General features: G+C 48.5%; 1 protein-coding gene across 1 annotated transcript in view; it reads left to right on the forward strand.

Annotated features, from left to right (window-relative positions):
• Positions 1 to 2,517, forward strand: part of LOC147666195 (T-complex protein 1 subunit gamma) — a 205,537-nt gene extending 203,020 nt beyond the window's left edge. Inside the window, exon 14 of the mRNA XM_086949220.1 lies at positions 2,150 to 2,517. Within this exon, the coding sequence (XP_086805346.1) occupies positions 2,150 to 2,248 (99 nt within the window). The 3' untranslated portion in view covers positions 2,249 to 2,517. The remainder of the gene's footprint in view (positions 1 to 2,149) is intronic.
• The last annotated feature ends 13,390 nt before the right edge of the window (positions 2,518 to 15,907 follow it).

Consider the following 15,907-nt stretch of genomic DNA (forward strand, 5'->3'; position numbering starts at 1 on the left):
CCTTTGTCCGGGAGGCGGGAGGGTTGCTTATGACTTTGATGAGGATACCCCTGAAAGAGAACTAGGATTACAGGTAAGTAACTTATCCTTCTATTCCAGGGGATCCTCATCAATAGTCATAAGCAATAGAATAGCAAGCCTCACCTCATCTCCCTGCGGGCAAAGGAAAAACATAGTAAATACCATCAATATGCTTAGTTAAACACCAAGCTAGGATAGAAGGAAAAACCACTATCCAAGCATATTTCCCAAGGAGGCCTGGCCCACTTGAGCATCAGCCCTGGAATCTGACTCTAGGCAGTAGTGCCTCGTAAAAGTATGGACTGATTTCCAGGTTGCGGCCTTACAAATTTCTGACATAGGGACGTCGTATAAGAACGTAACAGTGGCTGCTTTCCCCCTGGTGGAATGCGCCTTGTGGGGTGAAGGTAAAGGCCTTTTCGCCAGTTGATAAGCTAAGGTGATACTCTAAACAATCCATCGAGAGATGTGTCTCTTGGCGGCTGGAAAGCCCGTTCTCATGGAGCCATAATTTACAAACAATTGATCCGTCTTCCTTATCTCTTTTGTGCTCTGTAAGTAGAACTTAAGCACCCTTTTGAGATCTAAGGAATGAAGAGACCGCTCAGCTGGGGTCGCCGGATCAGGCTATCGACGTCGAGGCTATCGACGCCGACTGAGATCGGTGGCGTTTTCTGGCCTGCTCCTTACTGGGGAGCCCCTCAGAGGCCGCAGCACGTGCAGAGGAAGAAGCCCCTTCCTGCCCAGACCCACCTGGACCTTGCTGCCTTCTTTGCTCCAGTCCTTGCAGCCGGATCTCCTCTCGGTCCTTCAGGGTCCTACTGGAAAACTACAGGCCGATCTCACAGGTCCCAGAAACATGAGAAGGAAGACACAGGATACACACCCTGTGTGGATCAGATCTTGCCTTCTTCCTAGCACACTCTGGGCATTTCTCAAATAAGGCAGGCATATTTGACAAAAACCACCATAAAACTCTAGTAAAGTGAAGAAGCAAAGATACGTCAAGTGAACACACTCTAACACTTCAAGTGTCAAAAAATTACACAACACCCAAAAAGGGAGAGCTCAATGCTTCAGGGTCCTGCTAGCAGGAGCCGGAAAAAAGAACTGAAAGTAAAAGGAAGGGGATGTGCATGCTGGGATACCGAGGGGCTCTAGAGTTCCTTATAGGCAAGGTATCCCTTTTCCAGACACATAATGGCAGCCTATGGAGGCTTGTCTGTCCATCCCTTCCTCTCCATCATTCCAAGGATTTGGTGAGGGGAGGAAAGTTTCTCTTAGTGAAACTTGACAAATTGTATTAAATGTGTTATTGGTGTTATATCCTTGGCATTTCTTGCTGAAGTACTGGACAGTGAAGCCTTGTAGGTACAGGCTGCATTATTGTCTTTAATTTTCTCTTAAGTGTCTATGCAGGACTGCAATGAAGAACGCTTAAGAGATTAATTTTGATTGCGCCGGGGTCCACGCACATGGGCGGGTCTATTCACTAGATTATGACTATAACAGAAAAACCCCTACTACAGAACTGGAGTTACAGGTAAACTACTCCTTATGGACTGTTTCTACAGCCAGCTCAGCTTGACCTGTGAGGGAGGGAGCCCTGGTCATTAGAGAAAGCTTAGCTGAGCAGACTGGAAGTGCATTCAAATGTATGGGAACCTTGATTGAGTACAAGTGGGGTGGATGTCAGACCGATAGCTACAAAAAAAATTGTATATATATTTTGATATTATTCTGCTGCCCTTGTACCTACAGGTGCTGACATATAAAAGGTAATCTACAGACAACTTAAATGAAAACATAATGCAAGTTAAACTAATATGTGGAAATGCGTAGATTTTTAAGTAAATCTCAGTTGGTTAATGTGATCACTACAGACTTCAATTTGTCTGTGTGTAACTGGAGTCTTTCATTCCCAATGTGATTAAACCCATAGCTTAAATTAGCACGATCAAGATCGACAAATAATTTTGATATGTTTGACTTAATAACAAAGTGACATAGAGTTTTGGTTGTACACCCGGTCTAAAAGACTCATTGGTTATAAAAGATATATATATATGTGTATGTAGATCAGTGATATGTTATTTTCTTACTGCCATTTCTTTTTTTAATATTGCAGACTGCAATTTTATTGCTTCGTATTGATGACATTGTCTCTGGGCACAAGAAGAAGGGAGACAATCAAGATCGAGGAGCTCCAAATCCAGACCAAGAATAAAAGAACAAATTTAACATGAAAATCTAGGATATTGCAGTACTCATACAGCCGAATTCAACCACTCCACTTTCTTGCTGCAGCTTCTTTTCCAGTCCAGCAAGGAGTGTTTAACAAGTACTCATTGTTAGAAGCAAATTGTTGAAGATGAGACCTCATGAGTAAGGGACTCTTGCCCTATTCTAGTTCAGAGAATGATTGTCTTTACTTGTGTTGAAACTTATCCATAACTTTTTGCTGCCAACAATAAAGGTAAAAAAGATTGTTTTGGACTCCGTTGTTGTAAGAAGTTGTTTTTACTTCTCCATTATGAGAACAAATGTGACAGAATTGTTCTCCAGCATTGGAGTAGCAGTAATTACCATAGCTTGCAATGACATAAAGGCATTGCATTTAATAGCTTATCCATTTCATTTAAAAAGAACCAAACTACAGCCAATAAGATGACGCACCCTTAGAACGCTCCCAACAGAGGCATCTTCCTTCAGATTTTCCCCGTACATCGCGTGAGAGGGAGTCTCCCAGAGCTCTTCTCAGTTTTCTGATTCCAGATTACTTGAACTGTGTTACAGTATGTTAGAACTTATGGAAGTGACTTTTTAGACCTTGTTGGACCTGCGGTAAGGAAAGGCTGCACTCTGAAGAGCCCAATGGAGACTCTATCTACTGCCTTCATCCCACCCACAAGGTGAAAGGCTGAAAAATCTTTAGGCCTTTTTCTACTGAAACTCAAAAGATTGTGATGGAAGGGGTTTTGATTTGGCTTCAGAAACTAAAAGTGAAAACTGCTATCGTTTCTGAGGGGGAAAGTGTGTTATGTTGCCTCACAAAAATCTAGGAATAGAGAGGGGTTACACAATGGGTCGCCTCAGGGGCACAGAAAAGCCTTAAAGACCCATCATGGGTCTGCACAAGGTTCCTCTCCTGAGGAAAAGAGAAAAGGCTACTACAGACTCTAAAACTTGACCTACTACCCCATCTATAGCCCTGTCGTAAAAACAAAGATCCTCCTATGTACTAGTCTCTGGAAAGCACAAACTGACTGAAAACATTTCATAGATAACGTCCAGCCCATCAAAATTGTTGACCGCTAAAACGATCCCAACGATGACTGGCTTAGGGTCTATTATCGCCCTGTTGACCATCACCGTCCTGTCAAGAGTGACTACTGCGCCAAAGAAAACTACCTCGTCAATGGTCACCACCTCGTCAAAGAGAACTGTTCCTACAACGTTGACGAGACCGTTGACGCACCCCACTCAGTCGTCGAAACCTAAGAAACCACCCATGCTTATTTTGACCACACCATTGATGTCAGCGGTGTCGACTAGGCTTTTACAAACACCAGATAGTATTCATCCAGAATTTACATCATCTAGCAAGGTGTCTCCACTACCACCTAGTCACTTGCTACATGTTGAGGAATCCAAGGAAGATGATCTTGGACCTTTTGGTGCAGATCACAGTCCTTCTGAGTTGCACGTAAAACACCAAGACCCCAAAGAAGACTATTATTACTAGCCCATTTATCAAGGGCAACCATATGCAGTACCACCATTTCTCCTCCAACCCTACAAGGCATGCTTCATATTCCTGGTACGTTAGTCCAGGATTTGCAAAGCATGCTTCAGCACTATTACAAGTGCTACCCAACACCAGTCAGGGCTCAAGTCACCTACAGGTGCACCAACCTTTGCACCTAGGTCACCAGGCTCAGTGCGTCTTCACCTACTCCATGGAGACCCCAAATGCTTCTATTTCCATTCCTCCTCGAGGCATCTACAGATGATGATCGAGACAGGAAGGAAGGTGAGATTCCAGACAACCAAACTATGACCAACAAATGGGACGATTACGTTCTGTAGTAGGGGATCTCTGTGAATAGTCCCGCCCATGTGCGGCGTGGACCCCGGAGCAATCAAAATAGTCTCTTAAGTTGGCCTCTTCTGCAGTCCTGCATAGACACTTAAGGGAAAATGAAAAACAAATAATGCGGCCTGATATTAACAAGGCTACATTGGCCAGCACTTCATCCTGGAGTGAAAAAGGATAGCCAAATAATATAGAAATGTACACATTTTACAGAGTTTCACACATAGAGAAACTCCCCTTCACAAAAATCCTTTGTCATGATAGAGAGGAAGGGTTGGACAGACAAGCTCCATAGCCATTATGTGTCTGAAAAAGGGATACCGTGCCTTCAAGAAACCCTCCGGAGACCCTCTGATCCCATGATGCACAGCCAAAGGCAAGTTACTTTCAGTTTTTTTCCAGCTCCTACCAGCAGGACACTGGTGCATTGAGCTCTATCTTTATTGGTATAACTCTTGAGCTTTTTGAAAAGTTTTAGTGTAAGCCACCTCTTTCTTGTCAAAATGCTAGCTTTATTTGACAAGTGCCCTGAGTGTGGCAGGAAGAAGGCCAAGTCAGACTCTCACAGTGTGTGCATTCTCTGTCTTCCATCTACTCATGGTCCTGACTCCTGTGTCATCTGCAAGTCATTCTCCAGGAAGACCCTGTGTGACAGGGAGAAGATTTGTCTTCAAGGCCTGGAGCAGAGAAGACATCAGGATGCATTTGGGACCTCTGGCGTGGAGGGAATCTATCTGCTTCCACTTCCCGAGATTCGGCCTCTGGGGGGCTCCCCAGTCACAAGAAGGCCCAGAAACTACATTGTCCCGGTCAGTCGATGGCTACGGCGTCGACGGGTATGACTACGATATGCTCTTCGTCGACCCCGCGCTCTGGGTCTAAACAATGTTGATGCTTGGCGTAGAGGGGAAGGACGTTGAGACCTCAGACGAGGTCGACGTCTAGGACTTCGCAGACGACGTCGACACATCGTCATCAATCTGAGTCCCGAAGGCATTGGTGCTCGCCGCCGTTTACCATCGTCAACGCGCAGGTCGGCGTGGAGAAGGAGATAGTCGCCATCAAGGAGTATGTTGACGTCGTGCAGAAAATCGACGTCTGGAAGATCAACATCGAGGAGGAAGTCTACATCCTGGAAGAGGTCTTCCAGGAGCAGGTCGCGCTCGGTGGTCAGCATTTCTACATCTGACCGCTCTAGGTCGGAGCTGTGCATACGCTCTCCCATCAGGGGACACGGCCACCAGGGCGCCTTCTTCAAGGCCGGCCTGTAAGAGGAGAAGAGTGATTTGTTCACTGGGCTCTGTATACTCTAGGACCTATTCACCAACAAGGTCTCCGGGGATGGACCAGCTGTGGTCCCTCATCTGTCGCCTCCACGGCCTTGGACTCGGACTCTTCCTCCACCGCCGCCTCCTCTGCCACTGGCTCCGCCCAAACCACCGCCGGTGGTTCCGCCTGTGCCCAGACAGCCGAGATCTCGCTCAAGAACCCAACCCCGCTCTCGTAGCCTGCACAGGTCTTCCACCAGGTCTCCACATCTTCGCCACCGTGCGAGATCACGCTCACTAGGGACAAAGATTCCTCTAGTGGTGGGAGATATTCACCGACCTTGTCCGACTCTCCTCCTACGAGGGTATCTCCAGTGGATGACATCGCTACCTTTCACGATGTGCTACTGAGGGGAGCGGCTAACCTGGGGACTGCGCCTACCCCTTCCACTTCGGTCATCTTCGAGACACAACGGAAGCAACTCTCATGTCCCCTTCTTCCTCTAGTATCTTGTTTAGAGGAACCGGCTATGAAACTTTTCTTGACGCCTGCTTCTGCGAAGCCTGCTCCATCTCGCCTTCAGAAGAAATACAGGCCCTCGGACTCGGACCCTGCGTTCCTGCGGACAGATCCTCCTCCGGACTCTGTTATAGTGGTGGCAGCAAAGCAACAGCACTCTACGGCTCCATCATCCACAGTGCCACCAGACAAAGAGCCGAAGACTGGACTCGGTGGGGAGGAAGGTCTGCAGTACAGCATCCACTTCCATGAAGGCAGCAAGTGCAACTGCCCTCTTAGGACGCTATGACCGCTCCTTGTGGGAGTCTCTCCAGCAATTTATTGAAATCCTCCCGAGGGACAAATGTGAGGTCTTTCAGGAGGTTAAGGAAGGCTTGATGGTGTCAAACCGAATCAGTGTAGCTGCAGACACATCTCTCCTAGCAGGCCATGGATACTGTCACATGTGACTTTGAGGCGGCACCTCTCTGAAGCCGAAAGCACAGCAGCGGATTTCCAACCTGCCCTTTTCTTTTTCCAAGCTCTTCGGGCCCATGCAGGTGAGGAAATGGCTCGAATAAAGACGGAAGTTGAGACACTCTGGCTGTGGGCTTGGAGAAGCCCAAGGGAACAGCGCAAGACTTTCCACCCCTACCAACGGCACTATTACTCCCAGCGGCTCCAGCGCGGGCAGGGTCGCTAAGCTGGGCAGCAGCAGCAACAACCAAATCAGCGGCAGCCTTTCCAAAGACGGCAGAGGCAACCAACAGTACACATCTGGGAATAAGGGCCCAGCTGGGTCTAAACCCTGACGGACTACTTCCCCCTCTTCTGTTCCCCACTCCGGTGGGGGGAAGCATTCAGAATTATCTGGCAGTGGAGAAAAATTACTCTGGACAAGTGGGTGCTGAATATTGTTTGCAATGGCTACAGTATTAGTTTCGTCAGCCCTCCTCCAGCTATTCCACCAGTTCGCTCACAATACCTGCTGCGCGAACTCCAAGCGGAGGCAGATACCCTGTTAAGAAAAAGGGCAATAGAAGACGTCTCTCCGTCTCAAAGGGGAAAGGGTCTATACTCAAGCCTCTTTCTTGTGCGCAAAAAGGACAAAAACGAGTTCAGGCCCATTCTGGATTTGCGACAAGCAAAGAAATGGATTTGCATGGGAAAATTTTGCATGCGGTCATTGCACCAGATTTATCCTCAGTTGCAGCGAGGAGACTGGCTTTGCGCCATAGATCTGCAGGATGCGTACTTCCGATGCTTCTGTGCAATGGGAACGTGAAGTTCCTGCGCTTCCTAGTAGGCACCAACCACTATCAGTACACCGTACTTCCGTTTGGGCTGAAGTTTGCGCCCAGGATGCTTTCAAAGTTCATAGCAGTGGTTGCAGCACACCTGAGGAAAAACAAGGTTTTTGTCTACCCGTGCCTGGACGACTGGTTGATCAAAGCTTCCACACTCTAGGATGCGCAACTGCATTTCAACAGGACTGCTGTTCTGTTGAACCAACTGTGTCTCCACATCAACATGTCAGTCTGTCCCGACTCTTGTTCAGTGTCTGCAGTACTTGGGAGCCTCCATCGATACTCAAGGCAAGCATGTGTCCTTCGGAGGAGCGACGCTTAGCGATCCTTCGGAAGGCTCAGACTCATGTCCGTTCCATCAACAGTGAGGACGGTGTCTTCTCTCCTGGGGTCGATGGCTTCTTGCATCTTTATCACACCACATGCACTCCTCCACATAACGCCGCTGCAGGAATGTCTCGAGGATCAATGGGGCTAGAAACGAGGGAGCTGGAGGACAGAATCAGACTGTCTCAACCCACTCAACAGTCCCTGAAATGGTGGTGTTCAGCAGGATGAGAAGCATCCATCCCAATGGTCTGTATAAGAATGTCCTTGTGGAACGGAACACCCGTGAGGAAAGAAATGCGTTACTTACCTGTAACTGCAGTTATCCAGTATTGGTGTCTTTCATAGATTCACATGCCTGAATCATTCCCAGTCGTCGAGACTGGAGCCTCCGGTATATAAAAAAGTAATGTCCTATAGACATACATAGAGAAACATAGGCCTAAGGATCCCACCTTAGTGACCTATCCACGTCCTTTTGTATAAAGGACCAAACTAGAGTAGGCCCAAGGGTCCCACCTTAGTGGCCTATCTATGTCCTTTTGTAAAAAGGACCAAATAAAGAAAACCAACCAATAAGCTACCACCTCCTTCTAGAATCTTCCTGTCAGGAGCCTAGGTCTCTCAGATTTTCTACCGCACGTTGTGCTAGGGAGTCTCCACCTGAGTTCTCCTCAGGATTTCTACTTCTTACTTTAAAAAACGAATTTACTAAATGTATTACATTATGGCTGATGCCCAGAAAAAGGGTCTCTTCAGAGCCTGTTCCTCATGTGGAAAGAAAAGGCTCCATGCAGAGGACACGCATGAAACCTGCTTGTATTGCCTCTACCCTCACCATCTAGCCAAGGACTGCAAAATATGTAGGACCTTCTCAAGCAAGACACTCAAAGACAGAGAAGGACGCCTGCTACTCTGGCTCAACAGACTGAAGGACAGAGATGACTTGATGTCAGAAGACGGTGAAAGTGTGTCTGGTACCTCACAATTTTCCTTGAAGAGGCCAAGGGTTACTTCCCCTAGCCCCTCGGACACCCCTCCTAAGAAGACTCTCAAGAAGTCTTCAGAGGGCAAAACCTCAGTGTCTGGCAAGGATCTTCCTGTCGCCAAGAAGCAGCCGTTGATTTTGACGACGACAGTGTCTAGTATCTCCTCAGCTCTAAAAACTGCGTCAACGACGACGCCAGTGTCGACGACTACAGCATCGTCTACCTCTACCTCGACGACTAAGACGACGCCTTCATCGACCGCGAGTATTCCAGTGTCGTCAACCATTCCTTTTACTCCGACGACGAAGATCCTATCGTCGACGTCGAAAAAGACGACGACGCTGGTCCCGTCGACGAAGATCATCCTGTCGACAAAGGACACGTCGACGACAAAAACGTTGACGACGGGGAAAATACCGTCGACGAAGGACACGTCGACGAGAACACAGTCGACGGGGACACCGTCGCCGTCGGAAAATACCGTCGACGAAGGTGATGACGACGACACCGTCGACTAAGTCATCGACGACCCCTGGAAATGCACAGTCGTCGGCGCCGCATCTGACAACCCCAACAGGAAAATGGAAAGAGTCTGCATTACTTTCTCACGCCATGGATACCCTGTCGCCACAGACATTCCATGTCGCCATTAAGATTACGAGGAAACCAATTACGCCAGACCTGACGTCACTCAGTAAGGTGCAAGAGCTGCCTCCAACCTGTCTATTACAAGGCGAGGAGTCGAGGAAGAGCAGTACACACAAGCCACAAGCCCATCAGACCTTGTGGTTAAGTGCCAAAGCACTGATGAGGAAATAGAAGAGGTGGAACATGTAGAACATTCGGTCCACACTCAAGTCCACACACAGGTTACATCGATGGTGTGCCTACCAGCGGCCATTGTATCAGACCTACAATTTTTAATCCAGGATTATAAGCAGAGGTACCCGGAGCAGCCCTCTACGCCTGTGCCTGCTACTCTACAAGCACCCACTCCTTTGGCCCGACACAAGCCGCCACCACTGGCACTCAGTAGAGAACAAGAGCCAGTGCAGGAAATTTATTCGTCTGCTGACGAAGAAGGTGACCAAGAAGAGGGCTAGGTACGTGACGATGAGTCTGACCCAGATGCAGATCAAGACTACATCGCCCCTTCTCCGGCCTCCCCGGAACCACAGTCCTCGGAATCGCCACCCGCAGACATTGGTGGATTCCACAACCTTGTAGAGCGTGCAGCCAAGCGATTATATATGGCTATGGAAACTCAGGAAACTGAGTGCTTCCTGTACGACTTCAAGGAACCAGCCAAAAAGACAACCAAGTCAATCCCCATCATTGACTTTATATGGAAGCAAGGGAAATTATTGATGCAAACACCAGCCTCAATTCCAGTAGTGGTACCCAGGCTTGAAAAGAAATACAAGGCAACCTCATCAGCGCCAGCATGCCTCACAGGTCACCCCAAGGCAGATTCTGTGGTAACCCAGAAAAATTCACGTAACCCAGCATCGCCTTTGTCAGCACCACCTGACAAGGAAGGCAGAAAACTGGATACAATTGGCAAGCGTTTTTCCACCACGTCGGCCATGACAGTAAAGGTGGCAAATTCCATCGCACTCCTGGGCTGCTACAACAGGCAACTTTGGGCAGATATTGCACCTTACCTATCTCACCTGCCAGAGGAGGTAAAAGAGGAAGCTCAGTCACTCCTCTTGGAAGGACAGACGTCTGCTTCCGAACTCATTGACTGCGCAATGGATGTCGCCTTGACCGGGTTCAGGCAATTGGCAGGTGCTGCTGTACTCGGAAGACAAGGCTGGCTCAAGGCCACCTCTTTTTGCCAGGAGGTGCAGACGAAAATTGATATGCCTTATGACGGCCAGCATCTCTTCGGGGAGAAGATTGATGAGGCCTTAAATACTATCAAAAAGGACACGGACACCTCCAAAGCCATTGGGACACTGCAATTCCGAAACCAGTCCTTTCGTGGGAACAGAAACAGAGGACAATCCTCTTATAGAGGCACGTATCAGAACAGGTCCTCTTATTCATACAGTCAGAAAAGAACGCAATACCAACCGCGACAACAGCAAAGGCGCCAGACTTCCTACGGCAAGTCTAACTATAGAGGGAAGAACCCAGAAAAAACCAGCTGGCGGCCGCCAATGACTCGTGTCAATGGCCCATCCATCCACCATCGAGCTTCTTCAAAATTGGAGGAAAACTCACACACTTCCATGCAAATTGGAGATTGATAACAGATCGGTGGGTGCTCCAACTCATTCAGTTCGACATTCTCTGGAATTTTTTCACAATCCCCCCGACAACACCACCTTGCAAACGGTCCCACAGGCACCTACGATTGTTTCTTCAGGAAATCGCTTCCATGATGCGGAAGGGAGCGATAGAGAAGGTTCCATCTGCCCACAAAGGGAAAGGTTTTTACTCCCACTTCTTTCTGATCCACAAAGGGAAAAAGTGGATACCAATTCTGGATCTCAGGGCACTCAACGTGTTCCTAAAGAAACAAACGTTCCGTATGGTGACACTCCAGGACTTCCTGGGACTATTGGAGGAAGGGGACTACATGACGTCCTTAGACCTGCAGGACGCCTACTACCATATTCCTATCCTCAAAGGCCACAGGAAGTACCTCAGATTTGCTGTAGCGGGGCAACATTACCAATTTCGTGTCCTCCCGTTTGGCCTCAAATCGGCACCACGGATATTTACCAAATGCCTCTCCCCTGTGGCAGCCTACCTTCGCCAACAAGGACACCAGGTCTTCCCATACCTGGACGACTGGCTGGTAAAGGCACCATCTGCGGAAGGCGCAGCCATATCCTCCAGCGTCTGTCTGAACATTTTCCAACGTCTAGGTTTGACTCACAATCTCGAAGTCTACACTGGAGCCCAAAAAGGTCATTACTTTTCTTGGGGCGACTCTGGACACGGAACGTATCAAAGCTTTCCCTTCTCAGGAGAGGAAAGTCAAACTCATCTCCCTGGCCACGTCGGTGGCATCAAGGAAAACCTTACCGGTCCGCACCTTCAAGTCTCTCCTAGGCATGATGTCCTCATGTATCATGCTCATACCCCATTGCCGCCTCAAGATGCGCCCACTCCAGGAGGAGTTGACAAACCAATGGATACAAAGCACAGGATCATTCGAGGACCGCATACGAGTCACTCGAAACATGGTCAACCACTTACAGTGGTGGAGATCACTCAAACACCTGTTGAAGGGATTGCTGTTCCTGCTGCCCGCAGAGCCACATGTGATAACAATGGACGCATCCCTAGAAGGCTGGGGAGCGGTCCTCCAAGAACTACAGGTCAATGGCAAATGGACAGAACAAGAAACCCGGCTCCACATCAACCTATTGGAGTTAAGAGCGGTCTTCCTGGCGCTATAAGCCTTCCTGCCACGCATTCAAAACTCCCCAGTGCTCGTCAGGACAGACAACACCACGACGATGCACTACCTGAACAAGCGGGGGGGGGGGGGGGGGGGGCGCGAATCGCAAAGAGTCTGGAACTGGCTTGTGGTACATGGAATAACGCTGAAAGCAGAGTACGTCCCGGGCAAGGACAACGTCTTGGCGGACGCTCTGAGCAGACAGGGAACTCCATCTCACAAATGGGAAATGGACCTGGAAGCCCTGGAATACCTCTTCGCGGAATAGGGAACTCTGCAAATAGACCTCTTTGCCACGAAAGAGAACGCCAAATGCCCAAGCTTTGCAAGCAGGCATCACCAACCGGGGACCCTTGGAAATGCATTTTCCATTGCATGGTACAACATCTTTGCATACGCCTTTCCGCCATTCCCACTGATACCCAGGATTCTCAGGAAAATGAAGTCACAACCCTGCACCCTGATCCTGATCGCTCCATTCTGGCCGAGGCAGCACCGGTTCACGGACCTTCACCGCCTCTCGGCCCAGCCACCTATTCGACTGCATCAACATCCAGCTCTGCTCACAATGTCTCGGGGACAGGTTCTTCACCCGAATCTGAGCTCTCTAAAGTTGTCAGCGTGGCTCCTGAACACAGGGAATTCAGCCACCTAACCATCCCGCCGGAGTGGAGAGACATCCTTGCAAAGGCTAGAGCAGACAGCACTAATAAAACCTACTCATTAAAATGGAAGCGGTTTTTCTCTTGGTGTGTGGCCGAAGGCCTACACCTTTTCCAGATCACTGCACAGCAGCTGCTACCGTACTTGCTACATCTGGCACAATCGGGCCTTGCACACGCATCCATTAAAGTGCACCTGGCGGCGATCTCAAGGTTCGCAAGGACTTCTAAAGGTCCATCCCTGTGGGCAAACAGATTCAAAGCAGTTCCTTAAAGGCCTATACAGGTCTTTCCCACGACCAAGACTGATCCCTCCGTCGTGGCACCTCAACGTGGTCCTTCACCAATTAATGAAGCACCCTTTTGAACCCATCCATAGGGCGGACATCAAATTTATCTCATGGAAAACGGCCCTCCTCCTAGCCTCGACTTCGGTTAGAAGGGTCAGCGAGTTGCTGGCTCTCTCAATCCAAGACCCTTTCATTCAGTTCAGGGAGGACAGAGTGCTCTTACGAACTAACCCTCGGTTCATTCCGAAAGTCCCTTCGGACTTCCACCTCAACGAACCAGTGGTCCTCAGGTCATTTTTTCCAAATCCTACCACGGTAGCTGAGAGAACTCTTCATTCATTGGATCTGAAGAGGTGTCTTAAATTCTACATTGACAAGACAAAACACTTCCGAAAATCGTCTCAACTCTTTGTTGCCTTTAGTAGACCACGGAAGGGCACGCCCCTGTCAAAACAAAGCATTTCAAGGTGGATTTCCTCAGCGATCACCTTTTGCCATGACAAGGCCGGACGACCTTTGGACTCAAGAGTCAAAGCCCATTCAGCAAGAGCCATGTCCACGTCTGCAGCACGATTTGCTGGAGTGCCGGTATTGGACATCTGCAGAGCGGCGACCTGGAAGTCACCGCATACCTTCACCAAGCACTACTGCCTGGATACTGAGCTGATAAAGGATGCAGCAGTGGGCCAAGCAGTGCTGCGCCATCTATTCCAGTGAGGTGAGCCTTCTGACATCCCTCCATCCATTACTGGTATGCACATTCTTTTTCTAATAGTTATGACAATGCATTTTTGTGGTTTTACAGTCACGTGATATGTATTATCTACAGACTTATTTATGATGTTCCATCAAAAATATGCATATTATATTGCTTGCTACTCTGATTCAGGCATGTGAATCTATGAAAGACACCCAAATACTGGATAAGAAATGCGTTGCTTACCTGTAACTGCAGTTATCCAATATTGGTGTCTTTTATAGATTCACATGCACCCTCCCGCCTCCCCTGGAAGGACTCACCTATCCCTCTAACAAGTTTACGCCTACCTAGCTTAGTGCGTACGAAAATCTGAGACCTAGGCTCCTGACAGGAAGGTTCTAGAAGGAGGTGGTAGCTGATTGGTTGGTTTTCTTTATTTGGCCCTTTTTACAAAAGGACATAGGCCACTAAGGTCGGACCCTTGGGCCTACTCTAGTTTGGTCCTTTATGCAAAACGACGAGGATAGGTCACTAAGTTGGGATCCTTAGGCCTATGTTTCTCTATGTATGTCTATAGGACATTACTTTTTTATATACCGGAGGCTCCCGTCTCGACGACCGGGAATGATTCAGGCATGTGAATCTATGAAAGACACCAATACTGGATAACTGCAGTTACAGGTAAGTAACGCATTTCTTTCCTCACGGGCGTTCCGTTCCACAAGGACATTCTTATACAGACCATTGTGACGGATGCTTCTCTCCAGGGCTGGTGAGCGCTTTCGGACCATCTTCAGATCCAAGGCATGTGGTCTCAGACTGAAACCACGTATCACATCAATTTTCTGGAACTCCGAGCTGTTCATTTGGCATCCGTCCTTTCGGACCAACTCCCTGTTTGTACAGACGGACAACACGACTACAATGTATTACCTCAACAAGCAGGGGGGCTTGAGATCGTGCAAGCGATCTGGCACTGGCTGTTAGCCAAGGGACTGACTATAACTGCTACCCATCTACCAGATGTGCAGAATGCTCAGGCAGACGCACTCAGCAGCCTCGTTCAGGAAAATCACGAATGGGTCTTAAACGACGAGGTGTTAAACATCTTCGCAAGATGGGGCACTCCATAAATGGTTCTGTTCGCCACTGCCGACAACAGCAAATGCCGAGACTTTGCCTCCAGGTTTTACCAACCGGGCACTCTGGGGAATGCACTGTGGATCAGCTGGTCGAACAGCTTTCTGTATGCTTTTCCGACCATTCCCTTAATTCCAGCAGTGTTGATCAAGTTGTCCCAACCCAGGGCCCGGATGATCCTCATTGCTCCGGAGTGGCCTCGGCAGTTGTGGTTCACCGACCTGTTACACCGGTCTCTCTAACCCCATCTGTGGCTTCCATGTCGGTTAGACCTTCTTACGAAGTTCGAGGGGCAGATGGTGCGCCCCAACCTTTCGTTGTTGAGTTTGGCCGCATGGATCCTTAGCTAGTGCAGTATGGACATTTAAACCTGCCTGACAACTGCATGGAGATACTCAAGGAGGCAAAGAGACAGTCTACAAGGACTTCCTACGCCTACATGTGTAAGATTCTGCATTTGGTGCATGTCCAAGAATGCTGATCCTACATCTTGCAAGGAAGATGTCATCCTTCCATACTTGCTGCATTTGGCTCAATCTGGCCTTAATTTTCATTCTATTAAGGTTCACCTCATAGCATTAACTGCATATAGGAAATGCCCTTCACAAACTTCCTTTTTCCAAATCCCGGTCATTAAAGATTTTCTGGAAGGTTTGAAGAAGCTATTTACTCCCATTAGGTGTCCTTCGCCTCCGTGGGAGCTGAATGTGGTGCTGTCTAGGTTGATGAAGGAGCCTTTTGAGCCTATTCATAAGGCTTCGTTAAAGCATTTATCCTGGTAGGCGGCTTTCCTTGTGGCTATAACATTGGCTCGCAGGGTGAGTGAGATTCAGGCTCTGTGTTAAGAGCCCTGTATAGTGTTTCATGCATCCAAGGTTGTCATGAGGACTCTCCTGAAGTTTCTCCCTAAAGTGATATCTGATTTCCATGTCAATCAAACGATCACTTTGCCAATGTTTTTTCAGCATCCTTCCTCTCCGGCGGATAGGTACCTCCATTCACTTGATGTGAGACGGGTGTTGAAATTCTACTTAGATAAGACCAAAGACATTCGTAGGTCAGATCAGTTGTTAATTATGGTTGTCAGGACTGGTCTTGCCACCTCCAAACAGTCCATATCTAGATGGATTGTGTCCTGTATACAACTAGGTTACCAGAAAGCGAACAAGACTCTAGGGGGGTAAGCCTAA

The sequence above is a fragment of the Lissotriton vulgaris genome, unplaced genomic scaffold (genome assembly GCF_964263255.1).
Source record: "Lissotriton vulgaris unplaced genomic scaffold, aLisVul1.2 SCAFFOLD_637, whole genome shotgun sequence".
Classification (NCBI taxonomy): Eukaryota; Metazoa; Chordata; class Amphibia; order Caudata; family Salamandridae; genus Lissotriton; species Lissotriton vulgaris.